The sequence below is a fragment of the Phoxinus phoxinus genome (genome assembly GCF_949152265.1).
Source record: "Phoxinus phoxinus genome assembly, chromosome: 8".
Taxonomy (NCBI): domain Eukaryota; kingdom Metazoa; phylum Chordata; class Actinopteri; order Cypriniformes; family Leuciscidae; genus Phoxinus; species Phoxinus phoxinus.
This window is the reverse complement of record NC_136883.1, coordinates 38,080,366-38,095,365: the sequence shown is the minus strand read 5'-3', so window position 1 is coordinate 38,095,365 and position 15,000 is coordinate 38,080,366. Positions and strand designations below refer to the sequence as shown.

The following is a 15,000-nucleotide window of genomic DNA, read 5'->3' as shown; positions in this document are numbered from 1 at the left end:
TGCTTCAAAACTCTGTGAAACTCACCCTGCCCACTCATTCCCATAAAGCATTATATGGATGAACCACATTTGTCCGATGTTTTGAATGTGGGTCAGAACTCGTTCAGATGCAGTGAAGACTCAACCGTTGACGATGGAGATCTGTGTGTGTTCCGCAGAGAATGCGAGCGAGTGCGTGCCGCCTCAGTCCTCGGAGTTTCCCGAAGGATTCTTCACGCTTCAGGAGAGGAAAGACGGAGGGATCCTGATCCATTTCATGATCATCTTCTACATGCTTCTGGCCGTCTCCATCGTGTGTGATGACTACTTCCTGCCGTCTCTGGAGGTCATCAGCGAGCGTAAGCTGTTCATGGCTTATGAGTTATGGCCTGGGTTATGGGTTGTGGTTGGGTTTTTGGGTTATGAGTTTATGGGTTGGGTTTTAGGTTTAGGGGTTATGGGTTGGGTTTTGGGTTATGGGTTGTGGTTGGGTTTTTGGGTTATGAGTTTATGGGTTGGGTTTATGGGCTAATGGGTTATGGGTTGAGTTTTTGGGTTATGGGTTGGGTTTTAGGTTATGAGTTTATGGGTTAGGGTTGGGTTTTTAGGTTATGGGTTGGGTTTTAGGTTTAGGGGTTATGGGTTGGGTTTTGGGTTATGGGTTGTGGTTGGGTTTTTGGGTTATGAGTTTATGGGTTGGGTTTATGGGCTAATGGGTTATGGGTTGGGTTTATGGGCTAATGGGTTGGGTTTTGGGTTTTTAGGTTATGAGTTGGGTTTTTAGGTTATGAGTTTATGGGTTTATAGGTTGGGTTTATGGGTTGGCTTTTTGGTTTATGGGTTTATGGGTTATGGGTTTATAGGTCGGGGTTATGGGTTAGGGGTTATGGGTTGAGTTTTTGGGTTATGGGCGGGTTTTTGGGTTATCAGTTTATGGGTTGGGTTTATGGGCTAATGGGTTATGGGTTGGGTTTATGGGCTAATGGGTTATGGGTTGGGTTTATGGGGTTATGGGTTGGGTTTATGGGTTTATGGGTTGGGTTTATGGGTTATGGGTTGGGATTATGGGTTATGGGTTGGGTTTTTGGGTTATGGGTTGGGTTTATGGGTTGGATTTATGGGTTATGGGTTGGGTTTTTGGGTTATGAGTTTATGGGGTTATGGGTTGGGTTTAATGGCTAATAGGTTATGGGTTGGGTTTTTGGGTTATGGGCTAATGGATTATGGGTTGGGTTTTTTGGGTTATGAGTTTATGGGGTTATGGGTTGGGTTTAATGGCTAATGGGTTATGGGTTGGGTTTTTGCGTTATGGGCTAATGGGTTATGGGTTGGGTTTAATGTCTAATGGGTTATGGGTTGAGTTTTTGGGTTATGGGTTGGGTTTTAGGTTATGAGTTTATGGGTTAGGGTTGGGTTATGGGTTGGGTTTTAGGTTTAGGGGTTATGGGTTGGGTTATGGGTTGTGGTTGGGTTTTTGGGTTATGAGTTTATGGGTTGGGTTTATGGGCTAATGGGTTATGGGTTGGGTTTTGGGTTATGGGTTGGGTTTATGGGCTAATGGGTTATGGGTTGGGTTTTGGGTTATGGGTTGGGTTTATGGGCTAATGGGTTATGGGTTGGGTTTTGGGTTTTTAGGTTATGAGTTGGGTTTTTAGGTTATGAGTTTATGGGTTTATAGGTTGGGTTTATGGGTTGGCTTTTTGGTTTATGGGTTTATGGGTTGGGTTTATGGGTTATGGGTTTATAGGTCAGGGTTAGGGGTTATGGGTTGGGTTTTTGGTTTATGGGTTTATGGGTTGGGTTTATGGGTTAGGGTTATGGGTTGAGTTTTTGGGTTATCAGTTTATGGGTTGGGTTTATGGGCTAATGGGTTATGGGTTGGGTTTATGGGTTAATGGGTTATGGGTTGGGTTTATGGGTTAATGGGTTATGGGTTGGGATTATGGGTTGGGTTTTTGGGTTATGAGTTTATGGGGTTATGGGTTGGGTTTAATGGCTAATGGGTTATGGGTTGGGTTTTTGGGTTATGGGCTAATGGGTTATGGGCTAATGGGTTATGGGTTGGGTTTTTGGGTTTTGAGTTTATGGGGTTATGGGTTGGGTTTAATGGCTAATGGGTTATGGGTTGGGTTTTTGGGTTATGGGCTAATGGGTTATGGGCTAATGGGTTATGGGTTGGGTTTTTGGGTTATGGGCTAATGGGTTATGGGCTAATGGGTTATGGGTTGGGTTTAATGGCTAATGGGTTATGGGTTAAGTTTTTGGGTTATGGGTTGGGTTTTAGGTTATGAGTTTATGGGTTAGGGTTGGGTTTTTAGGTTATGGGTTGGGTTTTAGGTTTAGGGGTTATTCAATTCAATTCAAGTTTATTTGTATAGCGCTTTTCACAATACACATTGTTTCAAAGCAGCTTTACAGAAAATGCATTTCAAAAATATACATACAAAAATACAGTTAGTTAATCATGAAATTTAGGGCATAACATATCGCCGGCGTTGGGTCGTCTCTTCACAGGCGTCGAGTCGTCTCATCACAGGCGTTGGGGCATCTGAAGTCTCCATGAGAGGCTGGATACTAACTGGAGCTGACAAACTCTATTTGAGTTATCTCGGGACAGGCGTCCCGAGATAACAACAAAAAAGGCAGATGGGAAATAATTAGCGTAGCTGCTGTTCTTAATACGAATGCATTTGATCTGATTTAACTGTAGTATAAAAGGTATGAGATGCATCATGTGAATGCTTGGCTAAAGAGATGCGTCTTTAATCTAGTTTTAAACTGGGAGACTGAGTCTGAGCCTCGGACAGTATCAGGAAGGCTATTCCAGAGTTTAGGAGCTAGATGTGAAAACGCCCTCCCTCCTTTAGTGGACTTAGATATCCTAGGTACGACCAGAAGCCTCGAATTTAGCGATCTTAAAGAGCGCGATGGAATATATGGCGATAGAAGATCTCTTAAATATACAGGAGCTAAACCATTTAGGGCTTTATAGGTCAGTAACAATACTTTGTAATTGATACGGAACTTAATAGGTAACCAGTGTAGAGATGATAAAATTGGTGTTATATGATCATATTTTCTTGACCTAGTAAGAACTCTAGCGGCTGCATTTTGGACTAACTGTAGCTTGTTTACGGAGGATGCAGGACAACCAGCTAATAGAGCATTACAGTAATCTAGTCTCGAGGTCATGAATGCATGAACTAACTTTTCTGCATCAGAAACTGATAGCATATTACGTAGCTTAGCAATGTTTCTAAGGTGGAAAAAGGCTGTTCTTGTGACATTTGAAATATGATTTTCAAAAGACAAGTTGCGGTCTAGTATAACACCCAGGTCTTTTACTGTAGAGGATAAAGTAACAGGACGTCCATCTAGATTAAGGTTGTATTGTAAGAGGTTTTGTGGGCAGTTTTTTGGACCAATCAGTAATACCTCCGTTTTATCTGAATTTAATAGAAGAAAATTACACGTCATCCAATATTTTATATCTTTAACACACTCTGTCATTTTAGATAATTTAGTGTTATCATCTGGTCTAGATGAAATATATAATTGAGTGTCATCAGCATAACAGTGGAAACTTATTCCATGTTTTCTTATAATATTACCAAGTGGCAGCATATAAATTGAGAATAGCAGGGGGCCTAATACAGATCCCTGTGGCACTCCATAATTTACTGATGTTATCTTTGATTTTTCCCCATTTAAATGGACAAAATGGTAACGGTCTGATAGGTACGATCTAAACCAGCTTAATGCCTGTCCCTGAACACCAGTGTAATTTTGAAGTCGATCTAAGAGTATTTTATGATCTATAGTGTCAAACGCAGCACTAAGATCGAGTAAAACTAGTATTGAGATACAGCCTTGGTCAGAAGCTAAAAGTAAATCATTTGTAATTTTAACCAGCGCAGTTTCTGTGCTATGATGTGGCCTGAATCCTGACTGAAACTTTTCATAGATATCGTTTTCTTGCAAGAAAGAGCACAATTGAGCGGACACAACTTTTTCTAGTATTTTAGACATAAATGGAAGATTTGAAATGGGTCTGTAATTTGCTAGGTTATTTGGATCTAATTGTGGTTTCTTAATAAGAGGTTTTATGGGTTTTTGGGTTATGGGCTGGGTTTATGGGTTATGGATTAGGTTTATGGGTTAGGTTTATGGGTTGGGTTATGTTCTGGGCTGGGGTTATGGGTTTATGGAGTTATGGGTTAGTCGTCCGGCAGTGTGTCCGAGTGGGATTTGATTGGATCTGGTTGTGTTTCAGGTCTCGGTCTTTCACAAGATGTTGCTGGAGCCACTTTCATGGCAGCGGGAAGCTCAGCGCCAGAACTCGTCACTGCGTTTCTAGGTAATCTACCAACAGGACAGAAATATCACAAATGACATCTCTATAACATCTCTATAAAAACCCTCTGGTGTATAATCTCACATAATTGTGAGAAAAAAGTCAGTTTATAGCCCCGCCCTCATCATCAGAGAAGAGAAGAGAAGCTGCGAGAGGAACTTATTCTCATTCAACATTATTAACACAATAATTATGATCATTAGAGTAAACACTGCAATATTCCATAAAAAAACAAGAATTGTCCGTTTTCACTTTGCGTTTCCTCCTCAGGTGTGTTTGTGACTAAAGGAGATATCGGCGTGAGCACCATCATGGGGTCGGCCGTGTACAACCTCCTGTGCATCTGTGCGGCGTGTGGCCTCTTGACCTCTGTGGTGTGTGACATCATCATTACCCAGACACCACCAGTGTTGGCCCACATCCGGCCCGCGAGGAGTCCACATGTGCCGGATGTGGGCCGACACTAAACGGGCTTTCGCACCGGAGGAACCTTCTCATAGTTCCAGAAGTATTGGCGGATGTCGGCGTGTTCGCACCGCAGGAACTAGGACCGATTTTAGCTCCAGGAACTCCTTTAGAGGAACTATAGTTCCTATAGCGCTGCTTTAGTGTTCGCTGATTGGCCAAAACACCAGCACCCGCCGTTATTAATAAAGGCAGTGTAAACATACGGATTATAGGCTATATATTTACTCCAGAAACGAACTCGACGCACATGTAAACAGAGATAGATGAAGCTCTTAATCTCTACGCTGAGGAGAAAACCCAACACAACTCTGAGGAGACCGAGAGAAACATGATGATGTGTTTCTGCTCCGCAACACTGGACATCACACACACGCCATACGCTAATAACTCTTCATCACGGTCTACTTTCTGTGTTTAACAGTTCTGTACAATAGTGTATTAGACAGATCGTAAACCCTGGTTCCCTGAACTACCCGGTGCGAAAGCCCCTTGTGTTGCTGTCTGGGATATTAATGTGCTGTAAGCGTGTCGGTGTGTGTCTGATGTCTCTGTATCTCGTGTGTGTGTGTGTGTGTGTGTGTGTGTTTGCTCTGTTCAGACGGCTCGTCTCACATGCTGGCCGTTATTCAGGGACTGTATCGCATACGCCATCAGCGTCGCTGCAGTCATCGCCATAATCTCAGATAACAGAGTTTACTGGTGAGTCTGTGATGCTAACATCAATACGTCTAAGAATGTTTTGCTAACGGTTCCATTAAAGGAGGAGTTCACTTCAGAATGAACATCTCCTGATAGTTTACTCTCCCGCACGTCATCCCAGATGTTCACGTGTTTCTCTCTTCAGTGGAAAAGAAATGCAGGTTTAGGAATAAGAGTCTCATCTAGACACACCAGCGGCCATTTTATATAGAAATACACATTTATATACTTTTAACCGCTAATGCTGGTCTTGCACTCGCTGTGATGCGCCACACATTACGCCATCGGGTTGAAAGGCCATTGAAGTCACTATATGGAGAACATCTGGAGTGTGTTCCTCACAAACCTGCATTTCTGTTCCACTGAAGGAAGAAAGACGTGAACATCTGGGATGACGTGTGAGAGTAAACTATCAGGAGATGTTAACGCTGAAGTGAACTCCTCCTTTAAGTTATTAAAAAGTGATTTCTGAATGTTCAACACATCCAGTTTTCTTGGTTAAGGGAACGTTCCACCTAATCATTTATCCAAAACTTTATGATTTGAAACTTCATGAGAAATGTATGGTTAGCCGACAGACACTAACGGTCCGTTGTCGTGTTCATTATTCGGTGGCTCTGATGGTCAAGCGCTCTTAAAATGCTTGAGCTCCGGATGCGAAAAATGCAGAAAATCGAATCAGATCCGAATTTCTTTATGACGGATGAAAGATTCGGAGGCAGTGTGCAAACGTGATTGACACGTGAGGTCGTATTTATTTTATAACGTGTCGCCGTGTATTTTTCAGCTTTTCTGTTGCATCTGTTTATTATAGTTTTGGTGAGTACTCTTAACCCTCTCGTGCTCTTCTTCACATGCTGGTCAGAGATGACCGAAATTTACTTTTTAATTTCAATGAAATGAATGTACTATATTTTAGTTTGATGTTTTTTATTGAATATTTTGTATTTTTAGGGGATTTTATGGTACACTGTAAAAAAAATTAACCTCTCCAAGTCAAAATATTCTAGTGACTGGTCACATCTACATTTTTCAATTGGCCCAAGTGAAATTCTGTCAAATAAATTGAATTAATTGTTGCAATAGTCTGTTAACATCGGCTCAATGAGAAATAATGTCAGACTAATTAAAAAATTTAGATGTAACCAGTCACTAGAAAATTTTGACTTGGGTATGTAATTTTTTTTTACAGTGTACTAAATTATATTTACACTGTATTTATAATCCATTTATTTACTTTTTGAGCGTAGACCTGAAAGTGAATTACATTTCCAGCTTAGACTGTGGTCATCGTGAATGCTTTAAAGTGACAGACTGAAGTTTGATCTTCTCAAAGACACTTGGCAGATTATTGCTGAAGGGAAAAAAAGTTTTAAAATGTGAACTTAAAAAAAAGTTACAGAATTTTACGTTTATTGTTATGAAAAATATGCAAAAATACCATTTTCAAATAAATGTTTTACTCTAAAACTGAGAAAATCAAAGCCCAAAATCGAAACTTTCTAAACGTTATTGACACAACAAAATGAGGTCGTATAAATCTTTTAACGTGCAAAAATTTCAGACACGAATTTCGGACTCAAAGTTTGTGTAAAACACTTTTTACCTCCTCAAAAACAGCTGATCACAGCGACCCGTTTCAGTGCATGTCTCTTTAAATGATGATGAGCGACTAGCGGAAATATGCTAATACGGGAAATATGCTAATACGGGAAATATGCTAATATGGGACAGTCCGTCAGCGGCCGTGGGCGGAGCATGAGCAATATGACATCATAGTGCTCAGAAAATCCAAACGCTTGATTGTTGAGTGTGTTTAGGCTTTTTGAGGATAAAAAAGTAGTTTTTCACTGTATGGTGGTTGTCCACACACTGCACACACACATTTACATGCAAAAGTGCACTTTTACCGATGGCTCTTTAAGCGGCGGGATGACGTGTGTGTGCAGGTACGACGGCGCGTGTCTCCTGCTGGTGTACGGTGTGTATGTGCTGGTGCTGTGCTTCGACCTGAGGATCAGCGAGTACGTGCTGCGGCGCTTCAGCCCGTGCTGTGTGTGTGTGAGCAAGAGCGCGCGCGCCGGCGAGGAGCAGCCGCTGGCGGGCTGGAGCGGCGACAGTCTGCGCGTTCACCGGCGCTCGCGGGCCGACAGCGGCATCTTCCAGGACGACTCCGGGTATTCCCAGCTGTCGCTCAGCCTGCACGGCCTCAACGAGATCGGACAGGGTACGTGATCTAAACACAGATGAGTAGATCGAGTCCATCAACACACTCACAGCTTCACAGTCCCGTAACTCGTCCCGGTCGACATCCACACAGCGCTGTATAAATCCTCAGTTTTGATTAATATGCCGTTTGATGATCATGTTGTTGTACATGTGCTTCGATCGCTTGTTTCTGCATGTTTTGATCAGGAGATTCTGTTCTCTTACACACGCGGTGTAACAGCGCCCCCTACCGTACAACAGTGAAAACACACGAGTGTGTTGCGTGTGAACGGCGGCCTCACGTTTGCCCGTGTCTCCCCCAGAGCAGAAGAGTGTGTTCACGATGCCCGAACACGACCTGAAGCGGATCCTGTGGGTTCTGTCTCTGCCGGCCATCGTGTTGCTGTTCCTGACCATCCCCGACTGCAGGAGACGCTTCTGGAGGAAGTGCTACATGATCACCTTCCTGATGTCCGCCGTCTGGATCTCCGCCTTCACATACGTCCTGGTGTGGATGGTCACTGTCGTGGGTAAGACTGCTCTTCTGCCGTGCGTGTGTGTGTGTGTGTGTGTGTGTGTGTGTTCTGGGAATCAAACCCGCAGCCAGATGTGCTACAGGATCTACAAGTTAAGTTCAATTATTCATTTAAATATTGTCAGTTTTGTTCCATTATAAATTTAAATATTGTCAGTTTTGTTCCATTATAAATTTAAATATTGTCAGTTTTGTTCCATTATAAATTTAAATATTGTCAGTTTTGTTCCATTATAAATTTAAATATTGTCAGTTTTGTTCCATTATAAATTTAAATATTGTCAGTTTTGTTCCATTATAAATTTAAATATTGTCAGTTTTGTTCCATTATAAATTTAAATATTGTCAGTTTTGTTTCATTTAGAGATTTAAATATTGTCAGTTTTGTTTGATTATAAAATTAAATGTTGTCAGCTTTGTTCGATTTACAGCTTTAAATATTGTCGGTTTTGTTTAATTTAGAGATTTAAATATTGTCGGTTTTGTTTCATTTAGAGATTCAAATGTCAGTTTTGTTCGATTATTAATTTAAATATTGTCAGTTTTGTTTGATTATACATTTAAATGTTGTCAGTTTTGTTTGATTATTAATTTAAATATTGTCGGTTTTGTTCGATTATTAATTTAAATATTGTCAGATTTGTTTCATTTAGAGATTTAAATATTGTCAGTTTTGTTCGATTTAGAGATTTAAATATTGTCAGTTTTGTTCGATTATACATTTAAATATTGTCAGTTTTGTTTCCTTTAGAGCTTTAAATATTGTCAGTTTTGTTCGATTATACATTTATATATTGTCAGTTTTGTTTCCTTTAGAGCTTTAAATATTGTCAGTTTTATCCGATTTTAAATTTAAATATTGTCAGTTTTGTTTGTTCGATTATAAATGTAAATATTGTCAGTTTTGTTTGTTCGATTATAAATTTAAATATTGTCAGTTTTGTTCGATTATAAATTTAAATATTGTCAGTTTTGTTCGATTTAGAGCTTTAAATATTGTCGGTTTTGTTCGATTTAGAGCTTTAAATATTGTCGGTTTTGTTCCATTATAAATTTAAATATTGTCAGTTTTGTTCGATTTAGAGCTTTAAATATTGTCGGTTTTGTTCGATTTAGAGCTTTATTTAGACATTTTATTTTTATTTTTAAATATTGTCAGTTTTGTTCCATTATAAATTGAAATATTGTCAGTTTTGTTTGATTATAAATTTAAATGTTGTCAGTTTTGTTCGATTTACAGCTTTAAATATTGTCGGTTTTGTTTAATTTAGAGATTTAAATATTGTCAGTTTTGTTTCATTTAGAGATTTAAATAATGTCAGTTTTGTTCGATTATTAATTTAAATATTGTCAGCTTTGTTCGATTATACATTTAAATATTGTCAGTTTTGTTTCATTTAGATATTTAAATATTGTCAGTTTTGTTTGATTATTAATTTTAATATTTACAGTTTTGTTTGATTATACATTTAAATGTTGTCAGTTTTGTTCGATTATTAATTTAAATATTGTCAGTTTTGTTCGATTTAGAGATTTAAATATTGTCAGTTTTGTTCGATTATACTTTTAAATATTGTCAGTTTTGTTTCATTTAGATATTTAAATATTGTCAGTTTTGTTTGATTATTAATTTAAATATTGTCAGTTTTGTTCGATTATTAATTTAAATATTGTCAGTTTTGTTCGATTTAGAGATTTAAATATTGTCAGTTTCGTTCGATTTAGAGATTTAAATATTGTCAGTTTTGTTCGATTTAGAGATTTAAATATTGTCAGTTTTGTTCGATTTAGAGATTTAAATATTGTCAGTTTTGTTCGATTATACTTTTAAATATTGTCAGTTTTGTTCGATTATACTTTTAAATATTGTCAGTTTTGTTCGATTATACTTTTAAATATTGTCAGTTTTGTTCGATTTAGAGATTTGTTCCAAGCTAGAATGAACAATTCTCAAAAGATACTTTGTGAGTCTTTCACACTGGCTGGACGGTATGAAATTGGCATAAAGTTCAGAGATCACCTGTCTGCATCACATGTATTATTATTATTCGGCGTGTTAGTCATGTTCCAGTGCCGTGTTGTGTCTGGTGTGGGTCTCAGTGATGTGTTCTTCTCCAGCATCACTGCATGTGTTCCTCAGTCGTCGTGTAGCGGCGCTGCAGACGTTCAGGGTGTGAGTGGGTCACACACAGACGGGTCACATGCTCCCTGAGTCCATTCCTGAAATGCCAGCGCTGTATCCTGAAGGATTATGATGCTGTCGGCCCTGCGCTCTCTGAAGCCCACGGGCCGTGAGAAACCATGTGACGCAGCCGCATATAATAGGATTATTATCCTGCACACGGTCACACACTCACATGCGCTTTACAGCAGGTACTGAGTGTGTGAGAGAGAGAGAGAGAGAGAGAGAGAGAGAGAGAGATTGAACTTTTGAGCTCAGTCCTGCGGTGCTCACATGCTCAGCACACAAACTGTTCCTGGGTCACACTTTATTTGAAGGTGTCATTGTTACAGTGTAATTATATATTTAAATATTAATCTCTACATGTACTCACTATATGGTTAGGATGAGGATTAGTTGCATGTAATTCATGCATAATTTACTGTTATTACTATGGTAAATACATGTAACACAATTCACTGAACATTTCGTAACACTTTATTTTTGTGTCCTTGTTATATGTACTTACCACAGTAATAACAGTAAATTATGCATAACTACATGCAACTATTCCTAAACCACATCCTAACCCTATAGTGAGTACATGTAAGGCAAGGCAAGTTTATTTATATAGCACACGTCATACACAGTGGTAATTCAAAGTGCTTTACATAGAGGAAATGAAAATAATTACATAAATAATAAAAGAAATAAGAATAATTAGAAATGTAGTTCATTCTTATTTCTCAGTACTTAAATATATAATTACACTGTAACAATGACACCTTAAAATAAACTTTTTTTTGTAAAGATCTTTTGCTTTAATCAGTACCAGTCTCTTCTGCTCATCTGCATGTGTTTGATCAAACATGCACTAAAAACTGTGAAATATTATTATAATGTAAATAAGTGTTCTCTATGTGAATATACAGTAAAGTGTAATTTATTCCTGTGATCAAAGCTTCATTACTCCAGTCTTCAGTGTCACATGACCCTCCAGAAATCAGGATAATATGAGGATCTGATGCTCATATGATTATTATCAGTGTTGAACGCAGTTGCGCTGCTCCAGATGTTTGAGGTGTTGTGTAACGTGCAGGAAATGACATCACAGAGAGGACTCCGGTCGCAGATCACATCATTTGTTTCTGATCATTTATGCTGTTGTCAAATGGAGAAACCCCAGGCAAACATACGTTTTTCTAAAGGAACTTTAAATGCAAGTTAGTAGCGTGATTAAATATTTTTTAAATAAATACATTTTTAAATAGTTCATTTTTTTACTTTGAAAACATTTTTTTTTACTTGATATAAGCTTATGTTTTGCGAAGTTATACAGTAATGGTATAATGTGTAAGACAATCCAAAAATAATATTAAAACTGTCAAGAAACATTGTATTTGAACTTTTACAAATTTTGTATTAGTGACTTTTTCGTATTTTTTTAAAATGTTTTTTTAGGAATGTAAATAACATCAAAGCACCATATGAACTATTCCACTTCTGAGACTCTGAATCTGCACTCGTAGAAGAGAAGGTTACAATCCAGCATGTGCTTCATCTGTAGAACATTACAAGAGTTTCTGCACTACAGTTTAAAAGTTTGTTCTCTTCAGTTTAGTAAGCGTGTGTGTGTGTGTGTGTGTGTGTGTGTGTGTGTGTGTGTGTGTTGTCCAGGTGAGACGCTGGGGATCCCGGACACAGTGATGGGAATGACGCTCCTGGCCGCCGGAACCAGCATTCCCGACACCGTGGCCAGTGTGATGGTGGCTCGCGAAGGTACCGGTCCTCAAGCTCACACACATCACATGACCAGTTCATTTAACCAGGAGAATCCACTGGGATATCACGTCTTCTTCTAGAGCCGCTGGTGAACACGTCAGTTTCACACAGACAACTACACACACTATACTCACACACAACACACACTATACTCACACACGACACACACTATACTCACACACAACACACACTATACTCACACACAACACACACTATACTCACACACGACACACACTATACTCACACACGACACACACTATACTCACACACGACACACACTATACTCACACACAACACACACTATACTCACACACGACACACACTATACTCACACACAACACACACTATACTCACACACGACACACACTATACTCACACACAACACACACTATACTCACACACAACACACACTATACTCACACACAGCACACACTATACTCACACACAACACACACTATACTCACACACAACACACACTATACACACACACAACACACACTATACTCACACACAACACACACTATACTCACACACAGCACACACTATACTCACACACAACACACACTATACTCACACACAACACACACTATACTCACACACAACACACACTATACTCACACACAACACACACTATACTCACACACTATACTCACACACAACACACACTATACTCACACACAACACACACTATACTCACACACAACACACACTATACTCACACACAACACACACTATACTCACACACAGCACACACTATACTCACACACAACACACACTATACACACACACAACACACACTATACTCACACACGACACACACTATACTCACACACAACACACACTATACTCACACACACACTATACTCACACACGACACACACTATACTCACACACGACACACACTATACTCACACACGACACACACTATACTCACACACAACACACACTATACACACACACAACACACACTATACACACACACAACACACACTATACTCACACACGACACACACTATACTCACACACGACACACACTATACTCACACACGACACACACTATACTCACACACAACACACACTATACTCACACACAACACACACTATACTCACACACAACACACACTATACTCACACACAACACACACTATACTCACACACAACACACACTATACTCACACACGACACACACTATACTCACACACGACACACACTATACTCACACACAACACACACTATACTCACACACAACACACACTATACTCACACACAACACACACTATACTCACAAACAACACACACTATACTCACACACAACACACACTATACTCACACACAACACACACTATACTCACACACAACACACACTATACTCACACACAACACACACTATACTCACACACAACACACACTATACACACACACAACACACACTATACTCACACACAACACACACTATACTCACACACACACTATACTCACACACGACACACACTATACTCACACACGACACACACTATACTCACACACTATACTCACACACGACACACACTATACTCACACACGACACACACTATACTCACACACGACACACACTATACTCACACACAACACACACTATACTCACACACAACACACACTATACTCACACACAACACACACTATACTCACACACGACACACACTATACTCACACACAACACACACTATACTCACACACACACTATACTCACACACACAACACACACTATACTCACACACGACACACACTATACTCACACACAGCACACACACTATACTCACACACAACACACACTATACACACACACAACACACACTATACTCACACACGACACACACTATACTCACACACAACACACACTATACTCACACACACACTATACTCACACACGACACACACTATACTCACACACGACACACACTATACTCACACACGACACACACTATACTCACACACAACACACACTATACTCACACACGACACACACTATACTCACACACGACACACACTATACTCACACACGACACACACTATACTCACACACGACACACACTATACTCACACACGACACACACTATACTCACACACGACACACACTATACTCACACACGACACACACTATACTCACACACACAACACACACTATACTCACACACGACACACACTATACTCACACACAACACACACTATACTCACACACAACACACACTATACTCACACACGACACACACTATACTCACACACAACACACACTATACTCACACACAACACACACTATACTCACACACACACTATACTCACACACACAACACACACTATACTCACACACGACACACACTATACTCACACACGACACACACTATACTCACACACAACACACACTATACTCACACACGACACACACTATACTCACACACAACACACACTATACTCACACACACACTATACTCACACACACAACACACACTATACTCACACACGACACACACTATACTCACACACGACACACACTATACTCACACACGACACACACTATACTCTCACACACAACACACACTATACTCACACACACAACACACACTATACTCACACACGACACACACTATACTCACACACAACACACACTATACTCTCACACAACACACACTATACTCACACACAACACACACTATACTCACACACAACACACACTATACTCACACACGACACACACTATACTCTCACACAACACACACTATACTCGCACACAACACACACTATACTCACACACAACACACACTATACTCACACACAACA

General features: G+C 39.6%; 1 protein-coding gene across 1 annotated transcript in view; it reads left to right on the top strand.

Moving 5' to 3' along the window:
* Window positions 1–15,000, top strand: part of slc24a5 (solute carrier family 24 member 5) — a 19,899-nt gene that overhangs the window by 2,962 nt on the left and 1,937 nt on the right. Inside the window, exons 2-8 of the mRNA XM_079621483.1 lie at window positions 159–338; window positions 4,253–4,336; window positions 4,604–4,707; window positions 5,400–5,500; window positions 7,450–7,727; window positions 8,032–8,238; window positions 12,082–12,183. Coding sequence (XP_079477609.1) covers window positions 159–338; window positions 4,253–4,336; window positions 4,604–4,707; window positions 5,400–5,500; window positions 7,450–7,727; window positions 8,032–8,238; window positions 12,082–12,183 — 1,056 coding nt within the window. The remainder of the gene's footprint in view (window positions 1–158; window positions 339–4,252; window positions 4,337–4,603; window positions 4,708–5,399; window positions 5,501–7,449; window positions 7,728–8,031; window positions 8,239–12,081; window positions 12,184–15,000) is intronic.